Below are 24734 nucleotides of genomic sequence, written 5' to 3' on the forward strand. Positions count from 1 at the left end.
TTATTGATTTACAAATGTTGAACCATTCTTGCATCCCTGGGAGAAATCTGACTTGGTCAGGGTGTATAATCTTCTTGATGACCCTCTGTATTCTGTTTGCCAGTATCTTGTTGAAGATTTTTGCATCTATGTTCATTAGGGAGATTGGTCTGTAGTTCTCTTTTTGGGTTGGGTCTTTCCCTGGTTTTGGGATCAAAGTAACACTTGCTTCCAGGAATGAATTTGGAAGACTTGTTTCCCTTTCAATTTCCTTGATGAGTTTAAAGAGTAATGCGATAGTTCTTCTTTAAGTGTCTTATAGAATTCAACAGTGACGCCATCAGGACCTGGGCTTTTCTTTGTTGGTAAGTTTTTTATTACATTTTCAATTTCACTCATTGTTATTGGGGTGTTTAGAATTTCTATATCTTCTTCATTTAATTTTGGCAATTTGTATGTATCTAGGAATCTGTCCATTTCCTTCTGTGTTTTCCATTTTATTAGAGTACAGGTTCTCAAAGTAGGTATTGATGATTCTCTGAATTTCTGCTGGATTTGTTGTGGCTTCACCTTTTTCATTCTTAATTGCATGGATTTGAGCCTTTTCTTTCCTTTTTTGATAAGGTTGGCTAAAGGTTTATTGATTTTATTTATTCTTTCAAAAAACCAACTCTGATTCATTGATTTTTTGTATCATTCTCTTAGTCTCCATTGCATTGATTTCTGCTCAGATCTTTATAATTTCCTTTCTTGTATGAGCTTTGGGTTTGTTATGCTCTTCTTCTTCTAGGAGCTTGAGGTTCTGCATTAGGTTATTTAACTGAATTCTCTCTGTTGTCCTAATATGGGCATTCACTGCTATGAATTTCCCGCATAGAACTGCTTTCATTGTGTCCCACAGATTCCTATATGTTGTACTGGCATTATCATTTACTTGTAGAAACTGTCTAATTTCTTCTTTAATTTCCTCTGTCACCCATTGGTTGTTCAGGAGGGTGTTGTTCAATTTCCATGTATTTGTGGGAGTTTTGCAGTTTCTTATGTTATTGATCTCCAATTGTATTGCACTATGGTCTGATAATATACAGGGAATAACTTCGATTCTTTTACATTTACTTAGATATGTCCTATGAGCTAACATGTGATCTATTTTGGAGAATGACCCATGTGCAGTTAAAAAGAATGTATTCTGATTTTGGGGGATGGAACACTCTGTAAACATCTATTAAGTCCATTTGTTCAATAGCTTGGTTCAGTTCTAGAATTTCATTGTTAATTTTTTTTCTAGTTGCTCTGTCTATTTGTGATAGAGGAGTGTTGAGGTCCCCCACTACAATTGTATTAGTGGTTATTTGTTTTTTCATATCCATTAATATTTGCTTTGTATAGTTGGGGGCATTCGTATTTGGTGCATATATATTTAGGATTGTCATCTCTTCCTCTTGAATTGTTCCTTTCACAAGGATGTAGTGACCATCTTTGTCTCTCTTAGTTAGTTTTGGTTTGAAATCTACTTTGTCTGCAAATAAGATTGCTATCCCTGCTTTTTTCTGGGTTCCTGTGGCGTGGAGAACTGTTTTCTATCCTTTTACTTTCAGTTATGAATTTCCTTTTGAGTTAGGTTTCTTGTATACAGCATATTGCTGGGTTTTGCTTCTTAATCCATTCTGTCAGTCTATTTCTTTTGATTGGTGAATTGAGGCCATTAACATTGATAGTTATAATTGAGAGATCTTGACTCATCCTTGTCATGATGTTTTACTGTTGTTGGCTCTTTTATTTCTTATTTTCCCCCCTTTCGCTTTAGTGTCTTACCTTGTGTGGTGCCTTCTCTCTGCTGGGCCTCATGGAGTTGTGACCTTCATTGTCTTTTTCTAAGATATTGCTTAAAATTGTTTGGAGTGCTGGTTTGGTGTTCATGAAGTTTCTCAGGTGTTCTTTGTCGTGAAAGTATCTAATTTCCTCATCGATTTTGAAAGATAATTTTGCCAGATACAACAGTCCAGATTGGAAGTTATTTTCTTCTAGGGCTTGAAATACTTCACTCCAGGCTCTCCTTGCTTTGAGGGTTTGTGTTGAGAAATCTGCCATGATTCTGATTGGCTTTCCTTTGTAGGTGATTTGTTTCTTTTCTCTAACTGCCTGTAGAATTTTGTTCTTCTGTTGGGTTTCTGGGATCTTGACTATTATATGTCTAGATGTAGATTTTGTTTTTGGTCATGGCTGGTTGGAGTTCTATATGCCTCACTTATCTGTACACCCAATTCTCTACCTCTGTCTGGGAAGTTTTCTACTATTACCTCTGTGAACAGTTTTTTTATGTCAATTGTACTTTCTCCTGTTTTTTCATGGGACTCCTATGAGTCTTATGTTATTCTTCTTTGCATCATCTAGCAGCTGTTGGACTGATTTCTCAGGGTCCCTTACTATCTTTAAGAAGTCTGTTTTCATGGTCCTTAACTGCAATACTGTCTTCTATATCTGATATTCTGTCTTCAGATTCTCTTAGTCTGCTCTACATGCCTTCAATGGAGTTTTTAATCTCTTGAGTATCTGTTTGGATCTGTTTCATGGATTCCATTTCTTTCTTATGTTGGGTGATCATGTTTTCCATTTCTTTCTTATGCTGGGCATTCATGGCTTCCAGCATGTTTCTGATCTCATCTATTTTCTTATCTGTTTCTGCTCTAGAGCTTCTAATCATGTCTCTCATTCTGCTCACCATGTCTGTATTTACCTGGGAGATTATTTCTACTTTGAATTTTTCTAGAGCCTCATGCATCTGTTTTGTTACTTCCTGTGCTATCAGTTCAGGGTGTCCAAGTGTTTGCTTGTCAGACTTTTCCACCTCATTTGCCCCAGAATTTCCTTTTTGTGGTGTGGAAGCCTGTGTTTGTGCCTTGCTTAAATGTCTTCTCATTTTTGTTTTTGGTACTGTCCTTGGTTTAATTCCTGGGTTGATATTTCAAAATTGCTTAATGTAGATATCTTTATTACTTGTGTTTATAACCCTTGTGGAATGATTGCTTTTCAGGGGTGTCTTCTAGATATAGCTTGTGTTTGGCTATTTTATTTTCCTTATACCAGGTAGGAAAATGACTCTGAGGCTATTTTATTTTCCTTATACCAGGAAGGAAAACTAATTAGATCAATCACAACATGTCAGCCCAAAAGACATAGTCAGCAATACCATAGCATCAAGCATAGCTTAGAAAATGACAATTTGTGGTAGTTATTAATCTATCAATTTTAACTATGTGAGTTAAATTAAAACCGAGGACCAACCTAACATAAGTTTATAATGAATAAGCTCTTCAATATAACATCTTTCCCCTTCGGGTGGGGAGTTAAAAGGAGTTGGGGAGGGAGAGACAGGTAGAAAGAACAGGTAAGATTAGTGGTGAGCCCCGAAGACACAGAAAGATCACACAAACGCTAAGAAGTTGTTAAAGGCAAGAAAAAATGGCAGAATGAAAGAACAAAGATGTGAATAGAATCACCTAACAGCAAAAGGGAGGCTACATACCAAATTTACTTTCCTTTAAACCTAATGATAATCAAGAGAAGGAAAAAGAGAAGAAAAAAACAATAAGTGAGAAATCTGAATTCAGTGCAGAAAGGAACAAATGCGGAGATGAGGAGCAATGTGGGACAGCAAGAGAATGAGTGAGAGAGAGGGAAAAAAAAAGATAAAAGAAAGAAAAGTAAAACTTTGAAGAGTAGAAAGTAAAAATTAAGAATTGAAAATAGGAGAAAAAAAATTTTTTTTTCTTTTTTGCAAATAGCACTAGAAATTATGGGCCTCCTTCAGGGTATGTCTCTGCTGTCACAGTAGGCCACGTAGGAATCCCTGTGGATGTACGAGTCAGTGAGTCTCAGCAAGCCAGCAGCAGGCTAAGTACAGTGGACTGATGTGCCGTCATTGTAGAGGTTCTCTTTACTTTTCCGCTGAGCTTCAGTTTTCATCGAGGAGCCTGAGAAGCCCTCTTTCTGTTACTAACTTCTGCTCTATCTTGTGGCGCTCAGGACAAGGGTCTTTATAATCTCCTGTGCCTCTGTAGTGTGGGACCAGAAGGCCAGAGGCGCACGGGGGTGGGGTGGGGGTGGAGAGTTGGGGGATGGGGGAGTGGGTGTTGGGCCTTGAAAAGCGCCTGCGCGGCCAAGCGGACCTCACCGTGGCGTGGGTGGGGCCCCGGGACCGCCGCGTAGCTTCAAGCTCCGTGAGTTTATTTTTGATGATGGCGCTGTCCTATAACTGATTTATTTATTTGTTTGTTCATTTTAAGTACTCAGAACTGGGTCAGTAATAATCCTTGGTTTATGACACACTTTAATCTTTGGTTCATGTGCAACCTACTTGTTTATTTGCTTTTAATAATATAGTATATAAAAATAAAGTGTCTATATTAGGTGGAGTACTTGGGAGGAAAGTTAAAATGAAAGTTAGTTTCCATTCATGTAGGGTTCAAAAATGAACTCATAGTTGTATGTTGCTTAATGACTCTGGTTCGTGACAGAATGCCTACATCTGACAGCAGTCCTGCAAGAGCGTGAGGGAGCCAGAACATTCCTATTACCTGTGACGCCACAGTCATCGTAACACTGTAGTGCAATACGTGGCTTATGTGTTTTTGGGGTCCCGATGTAAACAAACCTGTACTGTCAGGGGTATAAAAGTGCAGCAGCTATAATTATGTACAATATATAACACTTACTAATGATAATAAATGACTGTTAGTGGTTTGTTTCTTAATTACTGAATTATTTTTGCAGTGTTGGGGATTGTACTGATGGGCACTACCACTGAGCTATATTCCCAGCCCTTTTGATCTTTAAAAATTTTGAGACAGAGTCTCACCAAATTGCCCAAGCTGTTTTCCAACCTGGAATCCTCCTGCCTCAGCCTTTGAAGTAGTGGGATTACAAGTGTATGTCATTGTGCCCAGCCTATACTATGCAGCACTGTTTTTGAGTATACTTCTTCTATACTTCTTTCTTTTATAAAAAAAAAATTGACTGTAAAGCAGTGTACTCTTTTGCATTGGCAGCAGCCTCATAAGTCCTGTGTTTGCTGTGTCTCTTCCATCAAGAGGCCACGTTGAGAAATTGATCGACACCATTTCACTTTTTGCAAATGCACTCTCTGATGTTTGCATTATGATGAAATCTCCTAATGATGCACTTCTCAAAACATGTTGTGGTGAAGAAAGTGTGAGTGTATTTAGATGTATTTTTGCAGTACAGTTATTTGTTTTTCTTTCTTGGATAGAAAGTTATCTTGTGGATAGGTGATTTTGCACCTCTTTTTATCATGTAGACTTGGGTGACAGTGGATTAGAAGCAAAGTAAGATAGAGGGGAAGAGGAAAAGGACTGGGAATATGACTTTTACATTCAGCATTGAAATGTAAAATCCCTAAAATTTGTTAGTTTTCTGCAGAAGTTGTAACGCTGTGTTTGTTTGTGATGCAGGTCTGAGAACCATTGGAGTGATCACCAAATTGGATCTTATGGATGAAGGGACAGACGCCAGGGATGTTCTAGAGAATAAGCTGCTGCCTCTTCGCAGGGGTAACATACTGTGCTCTATGCAGAATTTTCTTTGATAATATGGCAGAGAAACACCTGGGAAACCACTGGGAAGCTTGGTTTTAATGCATCCTCATTTATTAGGAATACATTTATTAGTGGTGCTTTTAATGGAATGGCACAATATTCCCAAATGGTGTGTTAAAAATGATCTAAAAGGAGAACTATTCTTAAAATAACAAGAATTAAAAAAAAAAAAACGAAAAGGAAGGGATTTAAAGGGAGGTTATAAATATTCATCACAAGCTACATAAGTACATACCATTCTGTTTTAAATGTAGTAATTACTTGCCTGCGATATGGCACAACTGGTCAGAGACATACTTTCATAAAATGCCTAAAGCTTTTCAAGGTGAGCAATATTATCTTCTAATGCCAAAAAGTTATCATTAGCCAAGTCAGCAGCCTTTTAAAAATACTGATGTCTCAGATTACATTTTATAAAATGATCTACTCTTTCTTCATACTTTAAAATTAATCTTGGGTTTTTCACTTGGTCTCTTCAAGAACTCGAAGTCTCCCTAGAAAAAGTGACCAAAGGCATGTGAAGCCCTTGTGTTTTGTTTCAGGTTACGTGGGGGTAGTGAACAGAAGCCAGAAGGATATAGATGGAAAGAAGGACATTAAGGCGGCCATGCTGGCAGAAAGGAAGTTTTTCCTTTCCCACCCTGCTTACAGACATATTGCTGACCGTATGGGCACCCCACACCTTCAGAAGGTCCTCAATCAGGTAAAAATGTTTCAGGCAACAAGAACAGTTATGAAACCTATTGACTACCGGAATTCATATTTCTTATTTTTAAATTTATATTTCCAAAATTTACATAAATTTAAATATATCTGCAGTGGAAATGATAGAAATTTAAAAAAATAAATACAAATACTTAGATCCACACTGTGATTACTCTTCTTAGTGGATGACTTCACCTCAGTATTTTTTAGGAGAGTGCTTAAAGCAGAGACATATACTTCTATGGGACCAGTGAACAGGATTATACATTTGAATACACACTCACTCACAACATGTAGTATCTTAAGAAGTTACATGTGTGTAACTCTGAAAATTGGACCTCTTGGCATCTGTTTTTCAAATATCAAACTGTAATGGTTAGGTTAAGCTTTCTGTTACAAATATTTTATGGTTTTAAGACTGATTTGTTTCTTAATCTAAACTGTTCAAAACAACAAATCCTGATAAAGTAACCATGGATTTCCACTGATCTAAAATAATTCATTGCCTGGGAGAAGCTCAGCTGGTCCCAGCACCCAGAAGGAAGCTCCCCGCCTCCATCCCAGGCTCCTAGGTCAGAGAAGGTGAGCCAGTCCCAGCACCTGGAAGGAAGCTCCCCCACCGCCATCCCAAGCTCCTAGGGCAGAGAAGGTGAGCTGCATGGGCGCCCGAAGCACGCCCCCCCCCCACAGTGGAAATGAATAAACACATAAACAAGCCTCAAAAACAGAATACCAGATCACCTACAGCAACCCCAAAGGGAAACGAGATGGAACAATCTGATACTCAACCACCTGGACTCTCTGAACTGGCAACAAAAGAGGATCTGGGAAAAATGAAATCAGAAATAATTACTCAGATAACAGCAAAGATTTTGCTCATGATGCAAGACATGATTAATAAATCTAGAGAGGACACAGATAAAAAAATAGAGGATCTGAGGAACATGATGGAATCCCAACATAGGAAAGAAATGGAATCCATAAAACAGATACAAACAGATTTCCAAGAGATTAAAAACTCCATCGAAAGTCTGCACAGCAGAATGAACCAATGTGAGGATAGAATTTCACATATAGAAGATAAGATTGCATTTAGTGAGGAGGAAAAGAAAAATTGCTTTAAAATTGTAAAGGAACATGAGAAATCAATACAGCAGCTGCTAGACGATGCAAAGAAGAATAACATAAGACTGATTGGAGTGCAGATGACATAAAAAAGCTGCTCACAGAAGTGATGGCAGAAAACTTCCCAAGGAGGGGAAAAGAACTTGACATGCAGATAAGGGAGGCATATAGGACTCCAGCTAGCCTGAATCAAAAAAAATCTACACATAGGCATATAATAGGATTCTAGAAATCCAACAGAAGAACAAAATTCTACAAGCAGTGAGAGAAAAGAAATAAGTCACATACAAAGGAAATCCCATCAGAATCACAGCAGACTTCTCAACACAAACCCTCAAGGCAAGAAGAGCTTGGAGTGATGTATTTCAAGCCCTAAAGGAAAACAGCCTCCAACCCAGACCGATGTACCCTGCAAAACTATCTTTCAAAATTGATGGAGAAATACGATACTTTCATGATAAAGAGCACCTCAGGAACTTTATGAATACCAAACCGGCACTCCAAAAAATTTTAGACAATACCCTAGGAAAAGACAATGAGAATCACAACCCCAGGAAACCCAGCAGAATGAATCCACTGAGCGTGACAAATTAAACGCAAAGGGCGAGAATCCAACAAAAAGAAAAAGTCATGACAAGGCTTTTAAAACTTTGTACTTCATCTCCCTAATGAGTGTATAATTCAATCTTATTATTGTACCGATTAGTATTTTTCTGATTCTAGAGTTTCACACCATTCCTTGTGCTATACTTGCTATTTATCGTCTTCATTGGGTTGTCTATTAATGAGCTCTAAGAATTCTTTATATATTCTGGTCATAGGTTGTATGCATTGTAAATATGGTCTGTTTAAGGAGTACTTTTCATTTTAATGATGTCATTTAAAGTTCTAAATTTTGATGGAATCTCATTTATCAGTTTTTTTCTTTTATACATCATGTTTTTTGTATCCTAGGTAGTTCTTGCCTACCCTGAATTCATAAACATTTTCCCTTATAATTTCTTCTTAAAGTTTCATATTTTTAGGCTTTCTTATTTAGGTTCATAGATCCCTTCAAGTTATTTTCATGTATGGAAATAAAGGGTTGAGGTTAATTTTTTATATACGAATACCACTGTAGTGCCGTTTGCTGAAAACACTGTCTCTTCCTCGGCTCTTGAATTGAGTTTATAATCTATAAAATGCTAATGTTAAATGATCTTTCAAAACTCAGTGGACCATATATGTGTGGTTCTATTTCTAGATTCTCTGTTTTATTCAAATGATCTATATGTCTTTCCTTATACCAACACTGCCTTGATTACTGTAGCTTTAGAAGAAGTCTTAAAATTAGGTACTAAATGTCTTCCAACACTGTTTTTGTTTTGTTTTTGTTTTTAACTTTTTTAGGTCCTTTGTACTCCTACATAACTTTTAAATTTCAATATTCAATTCTTCATTTATAGCAAGTATACACAGACCTGAATTTTTATATATACCTTGTGTTTTCTAATCCTGCTAAATTCAAATACAAGTTCTAGGGGCTCCTAGAGATTTCTTAGTATTTTCTCTGGAGATGATCATTTCATCTACATATAAAGATTTTGCTTCTGCTGTGCCAATCCTATCCTAGTTGTGTCATTTTATTGCCAGACTATTTTGGTGAGGCCTAGGTTTCAAAGTTTAATGGACAGATAAAGAGTAACCATATCTGCCCTTGTTCCCCACCTTAAGGAGAAAGCATTGTATCTTCTCCATTTATCTAAGGCGTTCTCGCTGGAAGTATGGAGTACATGTCTTTAATTTGTTGAGAAGTTTCTGTTCTACTTCTAGTCTCCTGATAGCTTTTACCATGAACAGCTGTAGAATTTAGTCCAATACTTTTTCTCCAACTAGTGACAGGATCATATGGCTTTTTCTTTTCCTTTGTTTAAATGATGACTTTTGGGGGTAGATCTTCCAATGCTGAACCAACACTGCCATCCCTATAATAAAACCACTTTCTACATACTGCCAGATCTGAGTTCCAATAGTTTGTTTTGTTAAACAAATTTCTATCTATGTTCATACTTTTTTCTTCTATTATCTTTATCCAGTTTTAGGATTAGCACAATGTTGAGCTCCTGAAATGAGGGGAGAAGTGTTCCTTCTTTTTTCTGCTTTAATTGTTTGATATAACTTATCAGTTAAAATGTTTATGAGCCTGCTGTTGTCATATAGGTAGGTTTTCAAGCTAGGAATATACTTTCTTTAATAGGTGCTATTCAAATTTTGTATTTCCTCCAGAGTTAGTTTCATTAATTTGTCTTCCAAGGTACTTCTTAGAAGTTGTGAAATGTATTTCAAAAAAGATTTTTGTAATATGCTTTCTATATCCTTTTAAATTCTGTAAAATCTGTGGCAATGTCTCCTAGATCTTAATATTGTAATTTAAAAAATGTATAACTGATATTGTGTAACAGGAAGAAAAGGTCTAAAAGAGCAGGGGAATTGGGAGAGGTAGGGGAAGGGAAAAAAAGGAAAGGAAAAAATATGAGAAGAGGAAAAAGAATGGAAACAAGGTCTTTGCAAATAGGGAAGGGTGAAGGGGGTGAAGGGAGGGCAAGGGAAGGGGAAAAACAAATAAGAACCAAGAGACCCATGTAATGGTACAAGATCCCAATGATGAATGTAACTGTATTTTATACCAAAAATGTACCAATAAACTTAATGGGAAAAAATAAAGTAATTCACTTCCCTAAAATAAATAGAATTACAATTGGCCTTCTGCTTATCCCCCTCCTGGTACCACATACAATTTTTTCACAGAACCTCACCACACTTACTTGGTGACACATTTTCCTTCCCCTGTTGGAGTTAAGTGTCATGACAGGTGTCATTGTCATTGAGTGCAGAGCCCCTTTCTTGAGTTTTCATTACAGTTGACTTTATATGGTGTGCAGGTCTCCTCACAAATTATTAATTGTGCTTTAACTCCTATCTTTTAAGGCAGTCAGTCGATGAGACAGTTACTGAACATTCTGATGTAGCACTTTGAAGGTATCAGCAGAGGCTGTCACAGTAAATGATATTGCATTGGAACCATTTAGGCAAAACAGTTGGAGAAGTTTCAGAAAATAAAAATCAGTGGTATATTTCTATTTTGAGTGGCACAATAGAGGCTACTATAAAGTTTGCACTTTTAAAATTAAGGGTATGATGTATTACTGTAATATGATGGAGAACCCTGAGAGGAAGAGCAATGTCACTGTGGCAGTATACTTGAAATATTGCAACTCTGTGACAAAATACCTGAAATGAACAAGTTATAAGGAAGAGAGATTTATTTTGGCTCATGGTTTCAGTGTATGGTTACTTGGCCCTGTTGCTCTGGGCCAGTGGTGGCACAAGCTGTCACAGTGGGAGCTCATAATAGAGGAGAAAACCAAGAAAGAGAGAAGCAACCAGGATTCTACTACCCCCTTCCAGGTCACACACCCCCATGACTTGACTTCCTTCTACTAGGCCCCAACTGCTAAATGTTCCACCACCTCCCAACACCACAGGCTGAGAACTAAGCCTTTAACACATGGGCTTTTGGGAACACTCCAGATCCAAAGTATAGCATTCTGCCCCTCACCCCCAAAGGCTCATGTCTATTTCAGCAAAATGCATTTAGTCCTTCTCCAAGGATTCCCAAAGTCTTAAAGCATTCTGACATTCCGTAAAAGTCCAAGGGGAGCCAGTATGGTGGTGCAAGCTTATAATCCCAGCACTTGTGAGGCTGAGGCAGGAGACTTGTTATTTTGAGGCCATTCTGTGCTACATAGTGAATTCAAGGCGAGCCTGGACTGCAGAACAAGACCCTGCTTCCCCCCAAAATAATTCAAGGGGGATGGATAGGGTCAAATTGTGTTATATGCATGTATAAAATGTCATAGTGTAACTCACTATTCAGTATAATATGTACTAATAAATTTATATTTATATTTTTGTCTCCTCTGACATGCAAGGAAAACTCTTAATTATGAGACTTTGTAAAAAAATAAACTAAGTGACATACTTCTGAAATACAACATCACAGGGTAAACATTTTCATTCCAAAAGGAATAGGGGGATAGAAAGATGAGATCAAGCCAAGAATGACACCCAGTAGGAAAACATTAAATCCTGTAGCTCCATGTCCAGCACCCAGAGCACAGAGTGCAGTGAAGTGAACTCCATCCAGCTTGGGAAGCCCCATTCCTGAGACCTTGTTGTCCATACCCAACACGGTCACTGTTTTGAGCTGGCTCTGTTCACTACCTGGAATGCCCCTCAGCAAGCGTTCCATGTTACTGGCACCTGTAACTTCCTGGGAGTCCCCATGGTGGAGAAATGAAATCCCAGGAGAACAATTTCCTAGGTAGTTCTGTGTGAGCAGGGAAACTTGGGGCTGTCTTCTCAGGCCAAGATCTTTGAAAGGAGTTTACACCTTTGTGTTCTTGGGCCTGTGATGAGTGGAGGTCTTGCTAATTTCAAAGAAGCCCTTAAAGTGCCTTTCTTACTCTTCCGGTGTACAATCCTTGACTTGTTTTTAGTATTATGAAGAATCGCCAGCAACTTCACCCTCTAGGTCTGGAACTTTAAACACTCTCCTTTTCTGGCCCAACTAGAAGTTTTTGCAATCTCTTTACCCTGCTTTTTGCTCCTGCTTCTCACTATACATTTGGTTAAAAGAAACTAGTAATGTGCATGCTACTGCCTGAATATTGTGCTGTATTGAAATTTTCTCTGGATTAGTTAGTGGGTCGCTTTTGAACTTAGTCTTCCACAAAGTCTCAGGGGATTAAAAAATAATCCGTGCAGGTTCTGTGCCACAGGGTAAAGAAGGTGGCCTTTAATACAATTCCCAATGTAGTCCTTATTTCCATCTGAAATCCCGGAGTGTAACCTTTACTGTTTGTGTTCCTGTTACCATTCTGGTCTTCTGCAGCCCCACCCAGTTCACCCATGCAGCTCTGCTTATAATGTTCTAGGCTTTCTAGGGCACTTCTGCAAGCTTTTCCAAAGTCCTCTCACAAAGCAGTTCCCAAGTCTTCAGAATCACATTGTCACTTACAGTCACAACAGTGACCCCACTTCATGTTACAAATTTACTGTTAGTCACCTTTCTGTTGCTAAGGTATAATTCTAGAAATAAATAACTAATAAGGAAGAAAGAATTGTTTTTGGCTCATGGCTTCAGAGATTTCAAACCTGTTTACTTGGCCCTGTTGTTTTGAGCCTGTGGCAGCGTAGCACATCATGGTGGGAGCTGGTGGTTGAGAAGGCTGCTCACCTCATGGTGGCCAGGAAGTAAAGAGAGAGAAAAAGGGTCAGGGCCCGAGTATTCCTGTTAAAATTATGCCCTAGGTGATCTTATTTTCTTCAATTAGGCCCCACCTCTCGGTGTTCTACCACTTTCCCAAAGCACCACAGGCTGGGAACCAAGCCTTCAAAGTATGGGCCTTTGAGGGGGTGCTCTGGATCCAAACTATAGCAGTTATTTACTTGACTTGAGATGTGTTGAGGCTGAGATGTTGTGGACACATCTAAAAAGAGGAGTCAAGAAAGTCGTCAAATATATAAGCACACAGAAGAGATTAGAAGTCCTTTTTGGAGATAGTGTTTCAGTGATCATGGTGTGTGGGTGTTTACTGAAGCCTTGGATGAGATGAGATTACGTCAAGAGAGAACAGGGAGTAAACTAAGAGGCCTAAGACCCATGTTTGAGAAATCTCAATATTACCAGTATGGTGAGGATAATGAACTATCAAGGAGATAGAGAAGGTTATGTCCAGAATGGCTAGGAGAAAAATTAGAGGAGCTGGAGTTAATAGAAATCAAGGAAAGAAGTGTTTTAGAAAGCCAAGAAGGGGCCACAATGTTGCTTCACTATTGAGATATACGAGAAGCAAAAATGGAAACCTAGTGCCTTTATGCCAGCTCACATGGTGAATCTGGAGGTTGCTGGGTTTTCAGGTTTGCTGTTATTCGTAGATTTGGGTCCTTGCCTCTTGTGACACTGCTACTAGGAATGTAGTCTGCTCCATTCCACTGTTTTCTGCTCAGTAGCCACAGGAGCAACACATGCCTGGAACGAACAACAATTCACACCTACAGGCAGTGGAATATAATCAAGAACTATTGACGATTAAATAGCTATAAATTTATTGAATAGATTTATTGAGGTAACTGCAGATACACACAAAGATAATTTAAAATAATTTCTTCAGTCTGGGTATATTTATTCTTACTTTCAAATTATTTTTCTTCTCCTTGTATTTCTATGAAATTTATATCTCCATTTTCATCTTATTACTCAGTTTAAGAAAACTATCTTTTTTTTCTTTTAATTCAGATTTTTCTTCATCTGTACTGTAGAGAGAACATATGGCAGACAGCTGAGCAATCTGGGGTTATACTCCATTTTATTCTTAATGAATCAGGTACTGAAGTCTCTTAGAGAAGTTTTCATTGTACTGAGCTCAGGATGCTGCTGATCTCAGAGGAAATACCAAGCACACGGCCAGGTAGAAATGTCAATAGCAGAGAAAGCTTCCCATCCTTGGTCATGGAAGTTTTAGGTTCGCTCCTTGAAGGCAGGAGCCAGTGATCAGCCAGAGTTTGACTAAGGCCTAGAGATGGAGCAAAGAGAGAGCCCCTGGCTGAGTTGCAGGGGGCAGAGAGAGTTAGCAGTGGGTGGGTGCCTGTGGCATTTTTGGCCACCTGAGCTCCAGATGTGTGCTCATCCATTTGCCCTCAAAAACATCAGACAGCACCTATAACTATTGGCTTCCTTCATTCTTACCACATTTTAATTTAAGGCTCCTCTCTGCAAGGTATGCGATCTGATAAACCAATCCATGCTATGGTGTTTTGGGGCAGCTTCATTGTGGTGATAGCTGTATTTGAACTGTGTCTTCTAGGACATAAAGAGATGACCCAAGTGAGGGATCCAATTGAAGGAATTTTGAGCAGCTCCAAGGGGCAGTGAAAAAAGACAGTGTTTCCTCTCACTGCTTACCTAACCTTAATGTACAGTGCATGCACGTACACACACACGCATACACAAACTGCATATATAATATAATATATATATTGTATATATACAGTTAAGATTGTAAATGATTAGGAAAACAGTGAAGGCTGATTTTCGTCTCATGAGTTAATCTTCAATCTGTTGTATCATTTTGTTTCGTTTTATTTAGCAACTCACCAACCACATTCGAGATACCCTGCCAAACTTCAGGAACAAGCTGCAGGGGCAATTGCTGTCCATAGAACATGAAGTAGAAGCCTATAAAAACTTCAAACCAGAAGACCCCACCAGGAAGACCAAAGCCCTGCTGCAGTAGGTTACCTTTCTCTTTTCCTGTTCACTTTGAACTGATTTCTCTGGTTTGCTTTTGCCTTAGCCTGTTTGTCAGGTTGTTTTTTAGGCCTGAAGCAAACAGCAAGGATATGAAAATTTCTCTGTGTTGTACAGTAATCCTTGAATTTTTAGGTTGTCTATAGAATGATTTTTTGCTCTTATTTTGTTATTATAAATTTAACCTATTACCTTGTCCCATGCCCTATTTAAATGTGTTAAATTGGATTTAGTCAGTGAGTAAAACTCAGTGATCAGCAAGGTTATTTTTGTCTTTAGTTTTGGAAGTGAGTAAATACAGATGAAAACCTCATGTGAATTTTATCAGTGTTTTTATAGATGTTTCTTGTCCTTATTATCTTTTTTTATTCATTCAGTTTATTGGTACATTTTAGGTATAGAATATGATGACATTCATCATTGGGAACTTGTACCTTTACATGATATACCTTAGTTCTTATTTTTTTCCCCATTCCCCTGCCCTCTGTTCAATGCCTCCATCCCTCCCTATTTACAAAGACTTTGTTTCCATTTTTTCCTTTTCTCATATTAATTCCATTCCCTTCTTTCCTTTTCCTAACCCCTCCCACATTCCCTTCCCCTTTGGACCTTTTCTTCCTATTTCAAATTATCAATTATACATTTTGATCCTTATTTACGCTTTCAGTTTCTCACACCAGAGAAACCATTATCTTTTTATTTCAATTATTTCATGTGAGTTAGCTATGCATTTTTCCAGTGGCAGACAGACAATAAGGCCACATTCATGTTTCTTTTTCCTTTTTGGTAATGATCTCAATGTCTTTAAAAGTGCAGATGTGAAAACCTCTGTGCCATTTTTTTTTTTTTTTTGGTACTGGGGATTGAACTCAGGTCCTTGGACAGCAGGCGGTGAAACCACTGAGCTAAATCTCCAGCCCTCTGTGCCACCTTTTACTCCTGCATCTCTTGTCTTATCATCGGGTTAGTAGGTTTCTCCCTAGGGTAGAGTTGTTAGAGAGTTACCAGCACCTTGTGTTTTATCCCTTTGCTCTCTCCCTTGGTCCCTTTTGGGTTCATCTGTCCCTTTATCCCTGTGCTGCACCTCCCTTTAGGTCCCTCCGAACTGAAGGACTCCTGCCTGAGGTGTCTCTCCAAAGACAATATTTGATACCTCTTATGGCACCACAATCCTTCTATATAATATCTTAAATGAATCATCTTATATTTCTTCATTTAAAAATGATAAGATCATACTAAGGTAAAAATTTCTCTTACATGTAACTCTTCCCTAGTTCCCTTGATTTTAAGGGTTAAGCTCTTATAAAAACTCTGCAAGTTACAGAGAAAGGAAAGCTATTTCTCTTCAGGTCCTAGGTCATTATCTTGTTATCTTAACATCCACTGCAATTGGAATGCAAAGACAGAGCTGCCTCTGTGATTTCATGGGATTCAGATTACAGAATTTTTCACAGCTAGATGGTTGCCTTGTAAAGGGCTGATTCAGCTACTTTCTAGGACCCTATCTTTTCTGATCTGTTTCTGCCCTCCTGCCCTCCCTCTGCCTTCTTTCCTTCCTCCTTCCTCCAGTCTCTTCATGTACCCTACCCATAGTCTGATCCTAGGATATCTTCCAAAGATTCAACAGTATATAATATTTTTGCCTTCAAGAAGTCAGAGTAGAGTTGGGGAATGTGGACATATGAGCAAGTAGTTGTTTCAGCAATTGGTGAATACTGTTTCTGATAAATATAAAGTGTAAGGAGCCCAGACAAGGAAACAGTCATGTGTGAAGAATGATGTGAGTTGACCAAGAAAATAGCACTTGAGATCTGAAGTATGAGGAGTTTGTCAGGTGGAAGGAGGAGGCTAAGAAACCAGTGTAAACCTTGGTACAGCTGGTTCTTGGGTCATTGGGTGAGCCAGGTGACACGCAGCATATAGGAGAGAGTAGCTGGAGAGAAGTTCTCTAGATTTTCCATTGTTTCAGTGAATATTGATTCATATACCATTCTGGTGATTTAAAAATTACATTAACTAGAAGAGGTGCAGAGGGCTGAAGCAAGGCAGAGTCAGGGGTGGTGTGGAAGTGTTTTTTGTCTAAGGGATGGAAAGGAGGTAGAGTGAAATTCAGGGTGAGGGAAAACAAGGTGTGAGGGTGCCCCTGAGTCCCTGCTTGGGTGAATGATGCCATCCATCATGAGGAGAAAGTCAGGAATGCAGAAGAATTAGCTGATTTGGCAGTGAGAGAAGTCAAGTGGTTCAAGTTTCAGCTGAGTTCAAGGCAGCTAAGAGAAAACAAAATGCCATTAGACAGTTGAGCATGTGAACCAATCATTCCCAAAATTAAGAGCTAGAAATAAAGGTCTGGAGAAGATAGTTTCCTGATAACCCTTGAAGCTGTGGCTGCCCCCTTCAGATCATAAAGACAAACATGAGACAAAGAAGAGAAACAGAGACTGGAGTACTGAGACAGAAAGAGTAGCTTCTGAAGCAGGAGGAATTCAACTGCAGCAGCTTGGACACTGGGAAAGTGTGACATCACAGGAGCAGAAGTGCATGTGACTAATCTACTAAAATTTTATTACATAACTTTAATTTTTAATTCAAGTTTCATTATTTCATAGCTGCAACCAAATGGTCAGATTTCTTTGTTGTTCTTGAGTCAGGGTTTCTCTGTGTAGTTCAGGCTGGCCTTGAACTGACTATGTAGCCCTGGCTAGCCTCAAACTCATGACAGTCCACCTGCCTCAGCCTCCTGAGTGCTCAGACTACAGGCTTGTGCCACCATACCTGGCTCAATATTCATTTAAAGACAGAGATATTTAAAGTATTTACACTAGTTAAGTGGCTAAAATCTTAACTGTGGGTATTTCACGTAATGAAATTTAGGGAGCTGAACAAGGTATAGTGTTAGCTCTACCAGTAGGTGCCACTAAGAACACTCTAAAAGGATTTCAAGGAATCACCATAGAAAAATAAAATGAGGAATGCAAAGCCATGTAACTTTAACTTGAATTTATTTCTCTTTCACCCCATAGGATGGTTCAGCAATTTGCTGTGGACTTTGAGAAGAGAATCGAAGGGTCAGGGGATCAAGTAGATACTCTGGAGCTCTCAGGTGGTGCTAAAATCAATCGCATTTTCCACGAACGCTTTCCTTTTGAAATAGTGAAGGTCTGTACTGAATATCATTTTTTCCTCTTTCATTCTACTTCGTTTTCATATTCTGTCTTACAAAGCTCTTGATATAATATTATGTGAGTGGTGTGGGATTAGATAGTTCTTTGAACAAAAACCTTTAAACTTGGGTAATGAAATTCAGGAGAGAAATATTTTCATTTCTGATTTTATTTAAAGAGATTTAATAACATTTCAGGTCATTTAAAGTAATATTGAGTTTTCTATAATGTTTATGTGTTGTCTAATTCTTTTATGAAGTTTTTTAGTGCCAGTGATCAAAATATAGGTCTTTTGTCTAATGGGGAAAGATGGAAAATTAACAAACAGACAACATAAGAAAAGTATTACTATTATAATACGAGGTGAGAGCCACTTTTAATGAGGTGCTCAGGCAAGTGCTGGCTGAGCAGGCGACACTGGAATCATGACAGAATAGCACGAAGAGGTCAGCTATGTAAAGATGCAGGGGAAGCGAGTCATTCAAAGACAGAGGAGCGCCCTTGGGTGAAGCCCTAACCCGGCAATGAAGATGGAAGTTGAAGCGTGGATGTGGCTGTTGCAGCGATGAAGAGGAGGAGAGTGGATTCAGAGAGAGGAAGGAGGTGCCCAGTTCGTGAAGGGATTTCTAGGTTAGAATGAGGTGTTTACATTTAACAGTGGGCATTTGTAGATTAAGAGAGATTTAATCAGGGATTTGACCTAATTTGATCTTAAACACTATACCTGCTAAGTTGCAAAGGGGCAAGAGACAGGAAAGGCAAGGAAAATAGTGAGGTCAGACCAGAAGTGGAATCACTCTATGTAAGGCCTAAAGCTTCTACAATCTTGGAAGCTCCCTTGAAGATAAAGAATATAAAATTATAAACACAGTTAGGCACAGGGTCTTGGAAGAGGTCTTTTGCATGGGAGAAACTCTGCAACTTAAATTTCTTTAGCATCCCAGTAAGCAAAAATGACCTGATGTGAGAGGATAGAGGCAGATAAATGAGAGGGGATTTTAGAGGTAAGGTTGATAGGACTTGGGTGGAAATGGGGCCTGGAAAACAGAAGATTCTAGATGATTCCCTAGGTTTTGATTTTCACAACTGTGTGGTGGTACCCATCAGAAGGAAACTGAGGAAAAGCTGGGTTGGTGTGGATGTGTGCATTGAGAATTCTGTTTTGGACTTGCTAAGTATGAAATGCCCAGTAAGGCTGTTAAGCAGTTTTAGAGACTATGCTGTTTGGCTCACAAAGAGGTGGATGCTTATGGTGTGGGAAACAAAGCGGGTAAATAGATAGTGTTCTTAAAATGTGCTAAGTAAAGTGATAAACTGCAGCACAGAGTGCTATGGAAACACAGCCCACAAAAGTGAGTCTCAGGCCAAGTACTCACAGGAGCCAGGCTCTGAGCTGAGTTTGGAAAGATGGTGGCTGGTGAGGCACTAAGAGGTGGGGGAGGGACGGGCGGTTCTGACAGAAAGGGAGGAATGGCTAAGGCTCTGAGCCATGGAGCCACAAGGCGTGGGTACAGAGAGACCTCGGACTGGTTACTGTCCTAGGGCATCAAGCTTTAGGAAGGAAATAGAGAGGCAGAAGGCAGGAGAGGCTGGATCTCAGTCAGAGCCAAGAGCCCAGTGTTCTCTGGCTATCCCTTCCAGGACTATGCTCTGTGATACTCTGGTCCTACTTCCAAATAGATTTATGGTACCTAGGACTTCTAGGAAATATTTATACAGTAATTATCCTGTGTTGGCTTGATTGAATATTATTAATTTCCTTTTATAAAGAGGCCTTGAATTCAGGTGGTTAAAATGGCCAGGGAGAAAAGACAGCCACTGTTACTCTCAGGACAGCTGTACTGCTGTTTCACATCAGGTGACACCAACATTTATGCACTCACCTGTATCCTCAAATTTACTATATTCAGCAAAGAAATGAAGAATTCTATATCTCAAATGATGGCTATATTTATGTCCAGAAGGAATTCTTTATGCACAGCACTTCTTACACATAGTAGAGTTAAAATCTGTTGCCCTAAAACTCCCAGAAATTCCTAGTGTTCTACGTTGTGTTGAACTTCATATAAACAGATGTTTTGACCATCTGGGTTTAGCTAGGAGAGACACAAGTATCCAATTATTAATAACCGAGTCAAGTTACTCTCATTCTGTAATATTCAACAATATTACTATTCAAAGGAATTAAGTGTCATAACCATGGCTCATTTTGCATCTGCAGATGGAGTTCAATGAGAAAGAACTGAGAAGAGAAATAAGCTATGCAATCAAAAACATACATGGTATCAGGCAAGTGATTCACATTTTCTTGTCTTCAGTCCAAGCTACCAAAGGAAAATGAATGTTTATAAATGGCTAGTAAAGTCACCTTTTCATCTTCTGAACAGAGTAGAGGAAGAGGCAGAAGTCAGATATAGGAAATTTTAGTCTGGGCTTAATGGTAATTTCCTATATTGTCCTAGTTTGTTTTTTTTTTCAGTGAAAAAAACAAAACAAAACCCTGAATGCTCTCTGCACTTACAACACATACTCTGCACAATAAGAGATTCAAAGACAAGCACGACCCTGTTCTCCACAGCTTTATATATACATTAATGAGAGAGGCCTGACATGTTCCTAAATAGTCATTATTTACACAGAGAAGGAACACATTCATTTTGACTGGAGTTGTGGAGCAAGACTGGGAAAGAGTGATGAAGGTTACTTTTGAATTGCACCTTGCCCGTTTAGCAGATGATTTCAACAAGCCCACAAGTGTTGTGTGTAGGTGTGTGCACATGTGTACGGAACAGGTGAAGACACCATGAGTTGTAAGAAGATGGGGCATAAAATGGGGGTTGTTGAGGCTGGAGGATGCAAGAGCAGTGAGTTGAGGCACAGAGGCGGGTTGAGGCAGCAGGTATTCGTGAGTCCTGCACTTTGTTTGGTCTGAGGAATGTGGGTAGGAGAGAAGGAGGGACGTGAGCTGGGAGGTGGGTTGGGGCCAACTTGTGCCTGAATTTCCTGTTGCTTTGTGTGAGAGCATTCTAAGTTATTTCTAGCTTAGTCAAATTACCGTAGTGTGGGTGATTTATAAACAGCAACAGTTTATCGCTCCCAGTTCAGGAAGCTAGGAGGACAGAATTAGGGTGTCAGCATGGTTGGGTTCTGGGGAGAACCTGTCCAGTTTGCGGACTGCTCGCTTTCCATTGTATCCACACTCGGCAGACAGAGAGCTAGTTAGTTCTCTACCTCTTCTTAGAAAGGTATACATCCATTCATGAGGGCTCCACCCTTATGACCTAATTTTCTGCCAGAGGTCCCAGCTTTTGGGTAGGATTTCAGCATCTGAATTTTTAGGATAATACATAATTCATTCCAATGTACTTTCTTTAAAGAACTATCATAAACATTATTTTAAAACACATTTCTTGAGTTCTTATACAGACGGCCAAACATAGTTCAGGGAGCATATGCTAAATAGAAGTGTCCTGAATTCAAGGAAGGGCAAATTAGTTGATAAACTTCCTCTTAGGAAAGATGTGTGGCCTGTCTGTGATTAGTTGTAGCTCAGTTTCTGCCACTGCCACTCAACAGGCAGAAATTGAGACCATGTTGGGAACAGACTGAGAGGGTAAAGCTTGACACTGAGTGTGCATGTGACAGGTGATTTTCCAAAGCAATTATGATAGAATTATCAATCATTTAAAAACTTAGACAATTTTCTCCAAAGTCTCAAACAGAGTGCATAAATATGAGTTTACAAACTGAAAGGGGGGGAGAACACCTGTAATCAAATCCAATAATTTTGTCTTACCATCAACAGGATTTTTAAGTTTCTTACTCTATTTCCATCGAGTCTGAAGTACACTTGGTATAAATGCTATCTTGTTCCTTTTTGGGGCAGACCTAGTATTTGTATAACTTTATCTGACAAATGCAGGGAACCAAGTCACGTTTTTCCGGGGCGGGGGGCAGGAATCACAAGATATTGTAGCTCAACCAAAACATAATTATTTTACTTTGCTTGTAAACCTCCTTACCAGATAATTTTTTTGTTGTTGAAGATAACAGCTTAGTAATTAAGAATTGTGAATTTCTGATTTGTATGCATACCAACGTAAGAGTCCGGTTGTTGTTATTCTTCTGGGGTTAATTTACGTGTGAGATGATAAGAAACATACAATGCCCTGAATGTGGGACATACTAATGGCGTACTCATTTAGCCATTTAGCTGTGAAGGTAAGATGGGAGACAATTTGAATTTTGTTCTGTACCCAAAGTGGAGAAATTACAATTATAGTATGATTGCTTTAGACAAAAAACAGAGAAATACAGGATGCTCAGTGACAAGAAGGGACATTGAGTAAAACTGGTGGAAAGGAAGTGTTAAAGAAATTTCCCAAAAGAGGTCCCATGAATTGAGTAACTAAGGGAAGAGAATTAAGGAGGAGTGCAAAGGGGAGGGGAGAGGGTTTAGGATCAGGAAGGATCAAGTGGCAAATCCTCGAACCTAAAAGTCCTTGGACCTGCCCAGCACCGGGAAGAATGAGTAAATGCAGTGCATGAAGTAGAGGTCCTCTTCTGTAGATTTTCTTTTTTGATCTTTTGTTTACCTTTGAGTAAGAATTTTTTACTTTTTATGAAACACATGTCCCACATGTATTATATCTGCTTCTCAGAATTCTTGCTCAGCATGGAAAAATCATTGTTGTGACCCCAAGATGCATTAATTCCAGTTGAAAGGAAGATGTTTGTTATTTTGACTCTCATTTATTATTTTTATGAATTCATAATTTATAGTCATCTTATAGTATTAAAATTATTTCATGTAAGTGCTATGTAAATACTGGTTATACTATATTGTTTAGACAATAATGACAAGAAAAAGTTTGTACATGTTCAATACAGATGCATTTTTTCCTTGAATATTTCCAATCAGTGGTTTGTTGAATCTACAGACAGGAAAACTGCTGACATGGAGAGCTGGCTGCATTCCTTTTTATTGCTTTGAAGCTATGAGATCAGACCAATTACAGTGAAGTATTGGCTAAAACTCACATTATAAGTTATGAAAATGTGTTGGACATTGTTTTGTTTTGTTTTTATGACTGGTTTTTTTTTTTTTTTTTTTTTTTTTGTGGTGCTGAGGATTGAACCCAGGGCTTCCCATATGCTGTGTCAGTGTTCTGTCACTGAGCTACACTCCAGCTCTTGGGCATTATTTTTAGGTTATGTTCCTCTCCCTACAGATCAGAACTTATCATGTTTTAGCACGATTAGACATATCACTATGCTAGGCTGTTGGTGGTACATGTTTGTAGTTCCAACTACTCAAGGAGCTGAGGCCAGAGGATCATGAGTTTGAGGCCAGCCTGGGCAACTTCATAAGACACTGTCCTAAAATTGAAAAAAGAAATTAAAGGACTGGGATGCAGCTCAGTGTGAAGGCCCTGGTTTCAACCCCTAGTACCACAAAACAAACAAACAAAGTATGCTATAGTTGTACTGTGGATAGATCAAATTGCTACGTAGCTTTTGTGTAGAAATTGGTGTTATATGCTTAATTTAAATGGCATGCCAATTTAAACATTTTCCAAAGATTATTGGATACTACTTAATTATCTAAATTTAATAAGCTCCTTTCTCTCTCATGTTCAGGACAGGATTGTTTACACCAGACATGGCATTTGAAGCAATAGTCAAGAAACAAATTGTAAAGCTGAAAGGGCCTTCATTGAAGAGTGTAGATTTGGTAATGCAAGAATTAATCAACACTGTCAAGAAGTGTACCAAAAAAGTAAGTAAATGATTTCATTTCTTAGCAAGTGACTACTTGGTTTCCCCACTTTTCCTATCCTCTTTTATAAGTCTTAATCTCTAGCCTCCCACTGTGTTCTAGATGTTATATGTTTGTCCAGGGGAAAGGATTATGACATGTACTGAGTAGGAATTGCTTTTGTGATGAGCAGCTGTATTGCCCTCCATCATCCTATTCCAAATAAGGTTGGTTAGACCAGAAAGAGCACATTTTAGTCAACTAGTTTTTTTGTTGTCTTAAACAGATAAACATCACGTTAGAACAATTAGATGAATGTCTTAAGCTAATTTTTTCCCTATATTGTGTGGATGAGGGTAATTGGTAGGTAAAGGGAATCATTACTATTGTGTATATCAATGAGAAAAGTCTTCTAAATTATAAATGATTTCACTTGAGCCTGGGCATTCTGAGAAGAGACAGTGTGGTACAGAGGGTAAGAGCACAACTTCTGAACCCACTTACCTAGATTCAAGTTGTGGTCCAGTACTTATGTGTGACCTCAGCCATCATACTGACTCCTACTGGTCTTGCTAATTTATCTTTAAAATGAGTTTATGATGATAATATCACCTTAGTGATCACTAGACAAGATGATGCCCAAAACGTACAGGCACTGGACAGATTGGTTAACCTCAGTAAGTGCTCAGCAGATGCTGGCTAGCCATAAATCAGCATTTTAGCAACAACCAATACCCTCTACTCTGACTCTCTGTTTAATCTGTGTTGCAGAGTAGTCAGGGAGAGACTTCCCAAATGGGGGACTCTTTACTAAGAAATACAGAAAACTTGTGCCAAATTCCTAGGAGCATGAAAGGAATGCCTTGTACTGTAAAATGAAGGAAGAGAATTAGTGACGTGTTTAGGATAGGGTAGGCCTAATCCTACTGACATTGGTACTATTTGTTGAAAGTAAAACACTTCTGTGTTTTAGTTTTGTTACCCATCCCTTTATATATGATTAGTGGGAGTATGAATATTAATACTGGTCCCTACTTAAC

At 38.7% G+C, this 24734-nt stretch overlaps 1 protein-coding gene across 10 annotated transcripts in view; it reads left to right on the forward strand.

Annotated features, from left to right (window-relative positions):
* The window catches only part of Dnm3 (dynamin 3), a 587991-nt gene that overhangs the window by 194097 nt on the left and 369160 nt on the right, over positions 1-24734 (forward strand). For all 10 annotated transcript variants that reach the window (XM_021265417.2, XM_021265418.2, XM_087194095.1 and 7 more), the window contains 6 exons: positions 5451-5549; positions 6137-6297; positions 14615-14757; positions 17796-17931; positions 20158-20225; positions 23577-23715. In XM_021265417.2, coding sequence (XP_021121076.1) covers positions 5451-5549; positions 6137-6297; positions 14615-14757; positions 17796-17931; positions 20158-20225; positions 23577-23715 — 746 coding nt within the window. The remainder of the gene's footprint in view (positions 1-5450; positions 5550-6136; positions 6298-14614; positions 14758-17795; positions 17932-20157; positions 20226-23576; positions 23716-24734) is intronic.

Source organism: Heterocephalus glaber, unplaced genomic scaffold (assembly GCF_053883595.1).
Source record: "Heterocephalus glaber isolate CG9 unplaced genomic scaffold, H.glaber_assembly_v1.0 deba00001600, whole genome shotgun sequence".
Lineage (NCBI taxonomy): Eukaryota > Metazoa > Chordata > Mammalia > Rodentia > Bathyergidae > Heterocephalus > Heterocephalus glaber.